Source organism: Rhincodon typus, chromosome 39 (assembly GCF_021869965.1).
Source record: "Rhincodon typus isolate 14 chromosome 39, sRhiTyp1.1, whole genome shotgun sequence".
In the NCBI taxonomy this organism is placed as follows: Eukaryota; Metazoa; Chordata; class Chondrichthyes; order Orectolobiformes; family Rhincodontidae; genus Rhincodon; species Rhincodon typus.
Window position 1 is genome coordinate 15,253,141 of NC_063370.1, and position 15,575 is coordinate 15,268,715.

The 15,575-nt window shown below is 41.2% G+C and overlaps 1 protein-coding gene across 1 annotated transcript in view; it reads left to right on the forward strand.

Annotated features, from left to right (window-relative positions):
* The window catches only part of timm50 (translocase of inner mitochondrial membrane 50 homolog (S. cerevisiae)), a 154,560-nt gene that overhangs the window by 105,278 nt on the left and 33,707 nt on the right, over positions 1-15,575 (forward strand). The window contains exons 4-6 of the mRNA XM_048618327.1: positions 4,046-4,104; positions 5,364-5,483; positions 7,956-8,060. Of these exons, the coding sequence (XP_048474284.1) occupies positions 4,046-4,104; positions 5,364-5,483; positions 7,956-8,060 (284 nt within the window). The remainder of the gene's footprint in view (positions 1-4,045; positions 4,105-5,363; positions 5,484-7,955; positions 8,061-15,575) is intronic.

Below are 15,575 nucleotides of genomic sequence, written 5' to 3' on the forward strand. Positions count from 1 at the left end.
AGGCACCGTACAAGGGATATCGTTAACAGGTCCCCTCTTGTAAGGAAATATATATTGGCATTGGAGGCCTTCTATAGAAGGTTTTCTAGGCTCAATCCAGGTATGGACGGGTTTTCTTACAAAAAGAGAGAGTAGGTTGGACCTGTACACATTAGACTTTCAAAGAATGAGAAGTGGCCTTATTGAAACATACAAGGTTCTTGGTGGGCTTGACAGTGTAGATGCAGAGAGGTTATTTCCCCAAGTGTGAGAGTCTAGGAGCAGAGGACATAATGACAGAGTAGGGAGTTGCTCATTCAAGATAGAGATGAGGAAGTATTCTTTCTCTGAGGATAGGGACTCTGTGAAATCCTTTACCTGCAAGAGCTGTGGAGACTGGGGTCATTAGGAATATTCAAAGCTGAGAGAGATTTTGAATTAGGAAGGGAATTGAGGGTTATGGGGGAAAAAGGCAGGAAAGTAGTATTGAGGGTTATTAGATCAGTTCTGATCTCATTGAACGGGAGACCAAACTCCATGGGCTGAATGGTCCATATCGTCTAAGAACATAAGAGCAGGAGTAGATCATTCAGCCTCTCCATCCTGCCTGCCATTCTATAAAATCATGCAGATTTGTCCAGGCCTTAGCCTCTCTTTCATGACAGCTTTTCATAGCCCTTAACTCCTCAATATTTCAAAAATCTAGCTCTTCTTTAAATACTCTGATCTAGCCGCCACAATTTACAATTCCAGACATTTATTATCCTGTTGGAGAAGAAATGCTTACACATCTGTTTTAACTGACTGTCCCCATACACTGTAACTGTCCCTTGGTTTGGTACTCCCCCACTAGTGGAAATGTCTTCTCAACATCTACCTGTCAAGACTGTATGCTTCAATGAGATTGAAACCCTCATTCTTCCAAACATTCATGATTAAAGGCATAAGCTATTTAACTGTTCTCAATAAGTCAACCCCTTCATCCTATGATTCAATGAGGTGAATCACTTTTTTGAACTGCCTCCAATGTTGATATATTGTTTCTTAAATACAGGGAGCAAAACTATACACTATACATGTATCCCCACCAATGCCCTGTCCAGTTATAATGAGACTTTCCTATTTGTTTAAACTCCAACCCCCTCCCACCCACAAATAATAGCCAAAATTCCTGCATCTTTCTCCATTCTTGTTTCTTACATCTGTCTGACTTTTATGTATGTTGACTTTCTCTCATTCTTATCTTTCCTTTCCCTTTTTTTTTGCTTCTCGCTTACCTTTTGCACCTTTTCACTCATTTCATTATGAATTTTCCATTTAGTAGCAGTATGAGGTAGGTGGGCTAGAGGATGGGCCCCTCCACTCTCAGGACATGAAACAGAGTTTCTGAAGACAACAGCCTTTACCTTCAGAATGGGGTTTCATTGTTAGAACTTTCAAAAGAGAATGGGGAGATGGACTTGGATAAAGAGTGGGAGCAGGGATTTTAAAGAACATGAGTGCAGTAAATTGACTAGCTCCTACACTTTGGGGCTCTAAATATTTCACACTGAATAGTGCTGTTAGTTGTTAAGTCACTCATTCTGGAAAGTGCAAGTTTAGTGGGGATGCAGAATTGTAATTGATCTTCAATTCCCACTTTTATCGTTGTCAACCAACACAATCTCAAAGTTTTTTTTTCTAAATTAATTCATGGGATGTGTGTGTCACTGGCTAGACCAGTGTTTATTGTCCATCCCTAATTAAGATATGCTGCTTGGATCTGAGGCATTGAAAAGTGACTGCTCCCTTTGGATCACTGCTCAGGATGAAAAATGAGATTAGAACAGTGCCAAATCTATCTGGCATAAAGTAACTATCTTCTGAGTTTAAGCACATTTGCATTTATATTTACAGGTTTACAGTATATTTAGTCACCCACGCACTGATCTGCGGTTATTATCAAGATAGTAGGAACTGCGGATGCTGGAGAATCTGAGATAACGAGGTGTAGAGCTGGATGAACACATTTCTGATGAAGGGTTTAGACCCGAAACGTCAGCCTTCCTGCTCCTCTGATGCTGCTTGGCCTGCTGTGTTCATCCAGCTCTACACCTTGTTATCTGCGGTTTTTATCAAACTATTTTGCCAAAACAATGGATAACTGGAAGCATGACAAAAGTGGTGATCACTTGGGAAGGTTATACTTTGTTTATTTTCTACATACAAAATTAAAATAATGCATGAAAGTAGAGGCAAAATTGGATGATTCATATGGGTGAGAAAATGAGTGCATTCTTTGAAGCTCAATTTGAAGTTAAGTTTTATTCAGTGTTTAATACCAAAATTTTAATTGTTGGCTGCATGGAATTGCTTCAGGTTTTTTGAAAACTATTTCTCAATCAAATCATGGGCACTTTTTTTTCCTCCCAGAATTTGCTTTTCCTGTTTAAACTCAAAATACATCAATTATTTCTGACCTCCTATTTTCATGGTATTAGTTTCTCTCCAGTACCTAGCTGAAATGGCTATTTATGATTTGCAGTCCTAAGTAATACAGACTTCATACACTGGTACTCTTCAGTATTGAAGTCGCTATTGTTTGTGTTAGCTTTGGCCATGATGGTCCAATGCTATTGACCTCCTACATGTGAAGCTCTGCAGCCAGCAGCAAGCCTAAAGTAGATTTACTGGTTTGCTAAGACCGCCACCAAAAAGATCTGTTCTCAATGCTGGATGTTCTCAGACAGGTGGATTGGCAGCAGCTGCATGAGCATCTTGTCATTGGCATGAAAGCCCCAAGTAAAAACAACTTTAGAAATTCTGTACACAGAATTCACTCTTCACACTCTATTTCAGAGAATCTTGTCTTTTCCAAAAGCTCTTTTGGTCCTGTTCAAGATATTGGGTCCTGATGATAATCCTACTGCCACCACATCTGAATCCAATTTTGTTCTCGCTCAAGTAGGTTTCTAATGGCAGTTTTAATTGCGATCATGTTGACTATGCCTCTGTATTCAGATCAAACTTGCATTTGTATGACACAAGTAAAGTACTGCGGGTGCTGGATGTTTAAACAGCAAAAATTAGAAATATTAAGCAAGAACAGACCTAACATTAACCTTTCAACAGAACTGGGACAAGTTGTTCCTACTCCCTTTGGCTGTGCTCTGTCAAATTTTGTTATTTAATGCTTTCTTTCCTACTTCTTTTATTCTTTTACCCCTTCCCCACTATACCCACTTCATTTTTAACTTTCCCATTTCTAAAGACTGAAAAGTCTGATGTGAGATCATCTCTGACATCGTCATAACTGGCAGACATTGTTGTTGTCATTGGAACCTTTGCAGCTGCACCATCTCTGGCTGCCTTCTGAGTACGTTGAATATTACCAGTCTACCATCAACAGTAAAACGAAGGGTCACTTGAAGCATTAACTCGGATTTCTCTGCATGGATGCTGCCAAACCTGCTGAGCTTTCCAGCAATTTCTGTTTTTGTTTGATTTTACAGCATCCACAATTCTTTTGGTTTTTACTGAGTCATATTTCTTTGTTTGTAATGCAGAAGTTTTTTTTTCCATTTCTCTTTTTAGCATGTCCTTGTATTATTTGTGCTAGCCACCTTGATTTAAGTTGCCCTAAGACAGTTCCCCCCCACTTTAGATGATCAGCTATGGGATTCGGTTTTCACCACCATGGGAGACATGGCCTGGACTTTCTGAAGAATTGTCTCAATGCTGTTGAACCCAATACAATGCAAGATGTTACTTGTGATTTTGTTCTGCCATCAAATTCTTGTTTTGGGCTTTCTTTAATGGGAATATTCCAGAGTTTTTATGTGGCTCTTATTGCTGATCCAGGGTTCTACATTATGTATTCTTACATGGTGCTTAGAATGTATAGAAGTAGGCCAATTGGTTTCAAGTGATCTATACCATGCCCTGACATAAGTGCAAGTATATGAGGTCATCACTGTAGCCTCACTTGAAAAATTATTAACAGTCCATTTAGAGAAAAAGTGCATTAAACGTTTGTGAATAAAGGTCTCAAAATTCAAAAGAATGTTTGTTTGTTTATGCTTTGCAGATCCTCCTGTCGTAAAGCAGTTGCGAAGAACATATCGCTACTTCAAAGATTACAGGCAGGTGGGTATATCCAGAATACGCAGCAAGCACAGCAGATTTTTGTGCTGTTATGCAGAGTGTCATGGTACATTTATTCATTGACCTGTAGGTGCGTTATGGAGTTTACCGATGATCAGGTATCCTTCTCTACAAGTCACCTGGCAAGTTTCTAACACCACAAGTCCATATCCATGAAAGTGGTGGGAAGTTGTTGCTCAGTTGCAGACGTTTGATGGGTTGAGACTTCACATGTACAGGCTACCACATAGAAGTTGGGCACATTGGTCTCAACCCCCATGTTACTAATTATCACCTCACGCTACAACCTTTCATCAAAGCTCTTCATCTTCTATCCAATTTATGAATTTAGTAATCCATTACATTCACTGAGGCAAGAAGTGACCATGAACCAGTTCTCACTTTCAACCTATGCAGTACTATTGGGTCTTGCTGCTTGGCCTGCTGTGTTCATCCAGCCCTGCACCTTGTTGTCTTTAATTTATTGGGAGCTGTTTTGTCAGTTGACTTGTTTTGTTAGGATCTGTATCTGTAAGTCTGTTAAGGTATGCAGTTGCCAAAACCAGTAATAACTTTTTCATTTAATGGATGTTGTTGCATTTTGGCAGCTATGGGCTGGGACAGGGAGTGGGGATGTGTGAAAAAATGTTAAAATGAATCCTTCATTAATGTAGTGTAACCAGTGCTGCTGATTATAAGGTTGAAGCGAACCAAGTGATGCTGATATTGGGGTTCCCTGAAGTTTTGTTGGAAGGAAAATGCATTTGACCTTGGATATGGACGCCCATTACTGACCAATAGTCTGGGCTGTACGCCTGGTCTAAAACTGCACAAATTGGTACCCCTGCCATCCAAACCTGAGTGGTTGCCACAGGAGGCAAAGAGCAAAACAAGCTGACTGCTACATTCTTGCTACACCTCCACAGTTAATAGCATATTAAGATTACTTGTGTTGGCATTGATGGATAGTAAGATCCTGCTGTGCTTGGTTGACCTTTGGTATATTTTGAGGTTCAGGTGTATATTAAACCCCTGACAGCTGGGGTTGGACTCTCATGCAGCAGATTTGTGAATGCAACAATAGAAAACCAGTAGCACTGAGGTTGTCATCAATAGCTGGGCGGGAAGCTCTGAAAAGAAATCTTCCTTTCCCTGTCGCTTTAGACTGATCAAAGTATTTTTTAACAAATTTGCCCTTGTAATATAAGCTGTTGCATGTTTCTTTGATCCGACTCTTTTCTTTTATTCCTTTCTTTCCTCAGATGATAATTGAGCCCACCAGTCAGAAGTTGTTGCCAGACCCCCTTAAAGAGCCATATTACCAGCCACCGTATACTGTTGTGCTAGAGCTAACAGATGTGCTTCTGCACCCAGAGTGGTCGGTAAGTCTCTCAACACCTGGTCATACAGCATCTCTTGGCAGTGTTCACCACAGTGAATGCATATGCAATAAATGGGTTTGACAAGATACATTAAAGGAGAAGGGAAGTCTAAGGATAATACTTCTGTTGAAAGTCTTCCTTTTATTCCAGCTCTTAAAAGACTTTTTAAGTTTAGTTTTAAACCATCATCACAGAAACGTGGTATCTGGTCACTTACCTGATTAGTTTCTTTGTTTGTTTATGAGGACTTGATTCACAAATTGGTTTCTGTCTAACATTGCAGTGGTAGTCTATACTTCAAAAATTCTTTCTGGCTCCTAATGTTCTGAAAGGCACCATATGACTGCAAGTTATTTTTGAAATGTTGATTTGGATTTTTTGTTTTTTTTTTGCATGCATGGAAACTAATTCAGATCAGCGGAGAATACATATATCTTGCAACTTTCCTTTTGCTAATTCTGTTTCTGCCCCTGCCTCAAGGCATTGCTTCATATTGAAGTATCTCGGTTACCGCCTCCATTATTCTTGCTTTGCCAAAAGTCTCATTCTTTGTGTGTTAAGCCAATTGTTTTGCATGTTAGCAGACTCCTGTTGGCTCATGGATACATTGAAATGGAGTCTGCTCCAAACTCTCAACCAGTGGCACATGTGCAATTCCAGTCAATGCTTTAGAGCAGAAAGCAAGGCTGCTTTTGTCTGTCTCCTGCACCCACAGAGGTCCTGAGAACAATTTACCAGCCCTACTCTTGACCCATGTTAAACTTGGAATTGCTTGTCTATATGGATGATGCAGTCGCTACTCCTTGAGTTAGTGTGCTTAAGTGTTTCATTGTATCTGATAAAACCCACACCTGTTGAGTGGGCAGTCCCTTGTAATGTGAACACCTGAATATAGAGCAGGTGGTTGAAAGGAGCTGAGGACTCCCCATATGGTACTGTTCAGAAGGGAGAGATTGCAGTGATATGCATTACACTGTCTTTCCACACTGTAGAGATCTAATGAAAGCATTTGCCCTTGGGTGAAATGAGTTTTTTCTTTATTATTTAATGTTACTGGAAATGCTTCTTTATTATACTGCCTTTGTGTGGACAGTTTGTTAAAAGTTATTGCAGTTTCAGTCCATTGCTTTTCAGTAATGTTGTGAGCCATGTGGAGTCATTCCACCTGATCACATTGCATCACTTGCCTTTGGGATTCAGATTGGATCTGTTCGCACAGCACGGCTCCACTTCAAAGGGCTGACTTGTATAGTCTTTTTGTACGTTAAATGCAAAGGGATAATTTTCTTTTCTAAATGTAGCCTACCTTGTCTCACCTTCCTGTGTTTCACCTACTGATTATACTACTTGAATTTTATTTCCCTGGTTTATTTAAAACTTAGCAAATCTGAATATCTAGAGATAAGATGTTTGATAAGGAATTTTGTGACTTCAAAAGATAATAAAATGAGAACCCCAAAATATTGCTGTGACATTGCAATCCATCTTAGCTGGTTGTGCTTCAGTCTTTGAAGCCAAGGCAGTTTGTTTATTTTTGCATTTGTTGTTCTTCTTCTCGTGTACTTCTCATTCTTCCTGTTTGAATGACATGCCTAAACATTCAAGAAAGGAGTGTGAGCTTTGTAGTCCACTAAATGAATGATCTTAATAGGAAAATCAAGACTTGGTATCTACGTCTTGAGAAAAATGCAAATTAATGGAAATTTGAATTTAGACTTCATGTTTGACTATCATAGGATAGAATCCCTACAGTGCGGAAGCAAGCCATTCGGCCCATGGAGTCCACACCGACCTTCCGAAGAGCATCCCACCCGCATCCACCCCCCCCCCCCCCCCCCCCTCCCATGCCTGCACGTCCCTGCACATTATGGGCAATTTAGCATGGTCAGTCCACCTAACCTGCACATCTTTGGACTGTGGGAGGAAACACACACAGACACAGGGAGGATTGTGCAAACTTGACACACAGTCACCTGAGGCTGGAATCGACCCTGGGTCACTGGCATTATGAGATAGCAGTGCCTTGATCTGAAGATTAATCTCAATTGATCATAGAATCCCTACAGTGTGGAAACAGGCCCTTTAGCCCAACAAGTCCACACCAACTCTGAGCATTCCACCCAGACCCATCCCCCTATAACACACATAATCTACACATCCCTGAACACTATGGGCAGTTTACCATGGCCAATCCACCTAGCCTGCACATTTTTGGACTGTGGGAGGAAACCGCAGCACCCAGAGGAAACCCACGCAGACACTGGGAGAATGTGCAAACTCCACACAGACAGTCGCCTGAGGGTGGAACTGAACCTGGGTCCCTGCCGCTGTGAGGCTTCACAGCTCTCTGGATTGGGATTGATCTTCTGACTTAAGCGAGTGCTACCATTGAGCCAAAACTCTACCTGAATTTGATAAACATTTTAGTAATAGTGCTATTTTAATTGACTCACTCTGTCCCTTGTCTTTAAGTTAGTCACAGGTTGGCGGTTTAAGAAGAGGCCAGGTATAGACTACCTATTTCAGCAGTTGGCACCATTGTATGAAATTGTTATCTTCACCACAGAAACGGGCATGGTGAGTTTTGTTTATCCACTGATTTTGCATCATATGTTTCAAAATACATGAAGTTGTCTTCACGCTGATATTTTTTCTCCTTTTAATCTTGTTCCCATGGATTGGCCAGTGTAAGTGAGCAAAGAACAGCAAGGTACCGGAAGCAACCTAAAATCCCTGAATGAACTATCAGCTGGAATCTGAAGAGAAATACGTAGTTGGGAACGAATGAACTACTCCTGGATTAGCTTTAAAGGGAATTGGTTGCTATTCAAAGCTACAAAGTAACTAGATGATTGTAACTTCAAATTTCTGAATAGCATAGTTGCAAAATATTGTATATAATTGGTTACAACCAGTACACAGTTTGTTAAATCATGTTCTAAAAGAAATAACTAATTTTAACCATAAATACTTCAAAATTCAAACTCGAACTAATTTGCTAGGCTTTGCAGCTCTTAAATATACAATAGGAGGTGTGTAGACATTTTAAAAGTTGCAGTTAACAGCAAGTGAGTAGGTTCAGATACATCACTGCCGTAGAAAATGGTTGAAGCCAAAACATTGTTTTCAAGGAGGAGTTTGATAGACGTGATGTGGAAGTCCCGGTGTTGGACTGGGGTGACCGAGGTCAGAAATCTCAACACCAGGTTATAGTCCAACTAGTTCATTTGAAAACACAAGCTTTCGGAGCCTCGGTCCTCCTTCAGGTGTTAGTGAGAGAGGTATAATCAGGCACGGAATTTATAAGTAAAAGATCAAAGATTCACATCATGGAGGATGTACTAAACCAACCTAAGATGCTGTTAAATCTTTAATCAGTTAGAAGGTTTTAATCGATTTAAGATGTATATGTAAATCCCCAAATTCCTTTCAAGTCATGGTCCTAAGAGAACTAAAGGTTTTATCAGTGTGAAGAAGAGGTGACATTTTAGGTCAGACAGTGCATGTTAGGTGTGAGGCCTTGTTTAGAATCTGTGTGTTTTTTTACTTTGGAGTCGGACAAGCCCTACGTTTACACAGAATCTGCTTAGATGAGGAGGAATGAGACGGATGCCTGAAGGTGTTGAAGGACGCCCTCATAGATACGGTGCTCAATTCATGAATCGCCAGTTCTGACGTGCCCCAGCGAAAAACCGTAATGACCACCTCAAGGCCGACAGGGGATATGTCTGATAGGGTACCCTTCGTTGTCCAATACTTCCCGGGAGTGGAGAAACCACGCCATGTTCTTCACAGCCTTTGACACATTGACAATGAGCACCTCGCCAAGATCTTCCCCACGCCTCCACTTCTCGCCTTCAAACGACCGCCAAACCTTAAACAGACCATTGTTCACAGCAAACTACCCAGCCTTCAGGACAGCATCGACCACAGTACTATGTAGCCCTGTAATGGTAACCTTTGCAAGTCATGCCAGATCTTCGACATGGACACTACCGTCACACGTGGGAACACCATCCACTACGTGCACGGCAGATATTCATGTGACTCAGCCACCATTGCCTATCTCATATGCTGCAACAAGGATGCAAAATCGTGCAGGTGCTATGACAACAGATGAATGGACAACAATCACCAGACTGGAATGCTCCTTCCCAGTTGGGGAGTCACTTCAGCTGTGAAGGACCTTCAGCTTCGGATCTTCGGGTAAACATCCTTCAAGGCGGACTTCGAGATACACAACAATATAGAGTAGCCAAGCAGAAGCTGATAGGCAAGTTCGGTACCCATGAGGATGGCCTCAACTGGGATCTTGGGTTCATGTCGCACTACAGGTGACCACACCTCACTCTACACTTTCACACATGCAATCTCCCTCCCCCACGATGCCGCGCACACACACTCGCTCTGTCTCGCTGTCTTCTGTGCATGCACACGTGAATCTAAGGGGTAAATTTGTATCTGTAGAATTTATTTGGTTCAAAAAGCACACAATTTATAGACAGTCAGTCAATGCAGTGTTTTATAAATTTCTACTTTAGAAATAAAACCAGTCTGACCCCAAACTAAACCACAGGCAGGCTGTAAACAAGGCTTCGCACCTAACATGCATTGTCTGACCTAAAATGTCACCTCTTAAACCTTTAGTTCTCTCAGGACCATGACTTGAATGGAATTCGGGGATTTATGTATACATATTAAAAAGCTTCTAACTGATTAAAGATTTAACAGCATCTTTGGTTTGTTTAGTACATCCTCATCAATGGTGTGTGAACCTTTGATCTTTTACTTATGAATTCTGTGTCTGATACTACCTCTCTCTCTAACACCTGAAGAAGGACTGAGGCTCCGAAAGCTTGTGTTTTCAAATAAACCTGTTGGGCTAAACCTGGTGGTGTGTGATTTCTGAGACTGATAGAATTCTTGGGGATGAAGGGATTATGGAGTATGGGGCAAGAGTGGAAGCAGAGTGCTGACTTGGAGTGCTGAGAGTCTGATCATATTGAATGGCAGAGCAAGCTTGAAGGGCCAAAGGGCCTACTCCAACTCTTATTTTCCATGTTTCACCAGTTACAGTTATAAGTACAAACTATTCAAATTTATTTTCTCCATCCTTGGCAGAGGCTCATTGTTTCATGGCTCTACCACTAGATTTACAAACTCCTCTTCAGCTTGACATTTGATCAGGATTGATGGTGGTTAAATGTGAAGTGGAAAGAAGCAGCATCAGAAGCTAAAACAGAAATTTCTGGAAAAACTCAGCAGGTGTAGCAGCATCTGTGGAGAAAAAGCAGAATTAATGTTTCGGGTCCAGTGACCCTTCTTCAGAACATGTTTTTTCCAGAAATTTATGTTTTTCTTTGAGTTACAGCATCTGTAGTTACAGCATCTTTTTTATTGTTCAAAAGCAGCATCAGACCAGTGCAGTGCCACTGTCCTCCAAAAAGTGCTGCTGTTTCTTAAATGTGGCCATATCATACAAGTGGTTTGGATCAGCCTATTTGCTCAAGATAATTTGAATAGACACTTGGATAATTTAAAAATCTGCAGTGTGTTGGATACTGATGTTGAAAATTGTTGTGGTGTTCCATCCACTTGATAAGACAGAAACAAAGGCTGGGTGTCCTATATTGGGGAGGTTTACTTTAATTGCTTATTAAATCATCAGCAACAGCTGTCCCTCTATTCAAGGATGGGACCTACTCAGGGTTGTGAGTTTCTGCTTTGGACCTGCATGTGACTGAGTAGGCTGATTCCCAACGCCTAGACCTTTCAGCACATAGGGCATAGGTGTTCCATGAGGTAGTGGAAATGCAGGATTGCTGCTTTTTCCTCTCTTTCTCTTTGCCACCCTCTATCTTGTTGTTAAGACTTTGTGGCACAAAATATGATACATCTTGATGGACAAATTGCCACCATTTTAAATGACTATTAGCATGCTCCTCCTGGCAATTATGTCAATACAATGCTTCAAGAAGAGTTTGGGTGTCTGAGGGTTTTTTTTCCTCGTCCTTCCCAAAATACTGGCAGTTTGAAAGTTGAAGAAACGGGACCTGGTGAAAGAAATGCTTTTCAGCCATCCAGACAGTATCTTGTCTGTCATAGTTAAGTTTGCAGGACTTTGCGTGAATGCCTGTGGGTCTGACTTCAGGAAGGACACTAGTGTTTGTTCAGTGGTCCTCCCATTGAATTTGGAATATGTGGTAGATGCTGTTCAATCTGTCACCTCTGTGCTCAAACTAGGTTAACCGTTATGGATGGTTTCCCATCCATAGGTGACTGTAGCCTTGTTTGTTCTAATCAGCACTAAATTTGTAAGCCACTTGTGATTTCTTCAACTTTAGATACAAGAAACTATACCGGTCCTTGAATGTTGCCGAAACAAACCTCACATCAACGCGTGTTTGGTCAGCCAAATATTCCACTTCCGAAACATGCTGAAAGAGAGGATCCAAAATATATTGAGCACCTCTCATAACCTGGCAGTCAGTGCTCTCAAAAGGCCACCGCTGATAAGGAGATCCAACCCTGGATCAGCTGTGCGAACTCAGCCTTTTACAAACTATGGCAGCAAGTGTTTGACAACACAGACGTCTGCAATAACCCAGTGTACAGAGCAGTTGTCATTGCCATTCTCCCAGACTGTGTAACAGCAACATGTAAGAGTGCTTGAGAAATTCCATCAACCATGCTTGTTAATTAATGAGAGCTTAATTTAAAAGAGTAAGGGCTGGCAACTGTGTTCTAAAGACACTTCCACTTAGATTTTCTCAGCAGGTTTCAAAGTAGTTAAGAACTAATTCCACCCAGCTATTCACCCTTGCCATCAGTCACTGAGAGAAGACAATGTGTCTATTTTTAATTAGACACAGTCCTGCCTGTGCCTAGATTTTGTTGAGCTCCACTTGAGCATCTATGCAGTGCACAGTCAGCTGATTAATTCTCCTTCATGGTTTAAATGTAACGTATATTATCAGGTTTGGTGCATTGGAAGGTTAGGAACAGGTATTAAGTTAGTGAGCACGTTTGAGTGAACAAAACTAAACTTTATGGCAAATAGGAGCCTGACACAGAATGGTGAAGTGCTTATCAAAGTAATAGAAGAATTTCAGTATCAGTTGGGAGGGAGGAGTTAGGAATATGGAGTTGTGTGTTGTGGCCTTAATAATGGATTTGGTGTGAATATGAAGCTCAGATCTAGGTTAAACAGGATTTCATTTGGCCTGGTTCAACCAAGTAAATGTTCTGCTGATACTGATACTTGTAAATCAGAACAGATTATTATTATCGTACCAAACTGCTTCCTTTTGTATATTTTTGTTTGCTCTCTCTGTTTCCTTTGTGTATGTGTGTCTTATTTTTCTTGGATCTTTCCCCTCTTCAGCTGATTTCTTTTTTTAACTTCTCTAAAATCCCTTTTCCCTGTTGTCTTCATTAATTTTTTGCAAGCCAGAAGAATGCTGCTAGGTGATTGCTCTCTATTTTTAAAAGAGACATGATGCCACACCAGTGTTCAGAAAATCCCTGCCTAATAAAACATGAGATTTGGGGGAAAAAAAAACTCCGTTGCAACAGATTCGGTTTCACATGAGGCAGCTAAATTTCAACAATATTTTTTAAGCATGATTTGAAACTAGGTGAAGCAAATCCGATATATCGTGTTCTGGAATAGATAATGATGAATGTGCATAGGTACCTGCCTGGCAGGTTTCAGCCTGTCTATGCGGCAAGACAGGTTTCTTTGCTAATTGCCTCGTGCTTATGTTGCGACTAAACTACAGCATGAAAGCAGACTCTACATAATTATTGCAGCATAAAATATTTTTTACACCGTATTTCTCATCTGTTAAATAGTTCCAACAATAATTATTGATTTTAAAGTCATTGTTATTCAGAATGCAGTTTAAAAACATGACTTGCAATTGTCATAGTGCCAGTGAGTTCTGCAGCACAGAAAAGTTCCCACCGGTCCATTGAGCCTGTGCTGTTCAAAAACAACCACCTAATTATTCCAGTCCCATTTTCCAGCGTTTGGCCTATAACCTTCTATGCCTTGGCATCGCATATGGACATATAAATACTACACAAACGTTTTGAGGGATTCTGCCAAAGTCCCAAATGCCACCTTAACTGATTTACCTACCTATTCTGCTACCTTAAGAGACTAGTGGACGTGCACCCCAAGGTCCCTCTGATCCTCTGCTTCCCAGGTCCCTACTATTTAGGGTGGCAAGGTTAGCACTACTGCCCCACCGTGCTAAGGACTTGGGTTCAATTCCACCCTCGGGAAACTGTGCAAACTCCCCACAATCTTCCTGTGTGTGGATTTCCTTCCACAGTGCAGGCTAGGTGGATTAGCCATGGAAAATACAGGATTAGAGGGATAGGATAGGGGGGTGATTTCTGGGTGCAGTGCTGTTCGGAGGGTTGCTGTGGACTCTGGGCCGAATAGCCTGTTTCCACACTGTAGGGATTCTGTGATTCTTCATGTATTTGTTTGCCCCGCCCAAGATCACCTCTCAGCCTCCGATGCTCCATGGAAAATAGCCCCAGCCTATTCAGCCTTTCCCTTTTAGCTCAAACCCTCCAACCCCGGCAACGTCCTTGTAAATCTTTTCTGAACACTTTCAAGTTTCACAACATCCTTCCTATAGCAGGGAGATAGGAATTGCACACAATATTCCAAAAGTGGCCTAACCAACCTTTATAAAAACATGGGCTTGGATAGGGTAAATGGACCAGGTCTTTTCTCCGGGATGGGGGGAGTCCAAAACTAGACGTCATAGGTTTAAGGTGAGAGGGGAAAGGTTTAAGAAGGATTCCAGGGGCAGTGCAGAGCGTAGTGTATGTATGGAATGAGCTGCCAGAGGAAGTGGTAGAGGCTGGTACAATTAGGATATTTAGAAGGCATCTGGATGGGTATATGAATAGGGGGATATGGGCCAAGTGTTGGTAAATGGGACTAGCTTTATTTATGATATCTGGTCAGCATGGACGACTTGGACCAAAGGGTCTGTTTCCGTGCCAGGCATCTCTATGACTTTGTGACCAAACGCATCACGTCAGAGTGTTTTGGATTGGATTCCATTTGCCCCATCTTTATCCCTCCCAGAATCTAATAACTATTTACCCGTGGTGACCAGAACTGTACACTAATATTCCAAATGTGGCCTAACTAAAGTTCTATACAGCTGTAACGTTTTGCTAATTTTTATACATATGTCCTGACAATGCCATATGCCTTCTTGAGCATCTTATCCACTATTTTGCCGCTTTGAGGGAACTATGGACGCGTATGCCTAGATCCCTCTAAGTTGATGGGATTTGAAGAAGGGTCACTGGACACAAAACATTAATTCTACTTTCTCTCTACAGATGCTGCCAGACCTGCTGAGTTTTATCCAGCAATTTCTGTTTTTGTTTCTGATTTCCAGCATTTGCAGTTATTTCAATTTTTTTTTAAGTTTACTATTATACCAATAAAAGCCATCTTGAAATGGGTAAGTTTTAAATGTTTTCACTGGTAGAAGACTTTTTTAGTTTTGGTAACCAGAGGACGACATGGGTTAAAGGTGATTTAAGAGACAGAAAGGTGAAATATTTTCCTGTTACATGCTGTGATGATTGGAATGCACTTCCTGAAAGGGTTTTGGAAAGATTCAATAGTAAGTTTTTGAAAGGAGAATTAGAGATGTACTCAAAGGGGAGAACTTTGCAGGGCCATGGGTGAACAAGCTTAATTGGATAATTCTTTCAAAGGGCTGGAACAATAGTCTCCTATGTTGTATGATTCTAATATTCCTACTTCCTCCTACAGTTCAAATACTGTTTGTATCCCTTAATCTAAGGCTGCAGAAGCTGGATCTCTGGAAGTTGGAACTAGCCAAATACATCCTTTGGGGGTCACCTGTACCTTTGTTAGATAGCTGAGTAATATCTCAAAGCACTCTTGTGGCCCCAGCTGCAAAGTCATGGGTCTTGCACAAGTTTCTGTGTTTTTATTGAGGTGTGTGGCTTGGGGAAGTCCTTTTTCCGATTTTGCTGCCATTGGCAAATCCCAGCAAGTTTGTTTCTTGATGCAGGTGGCTACAA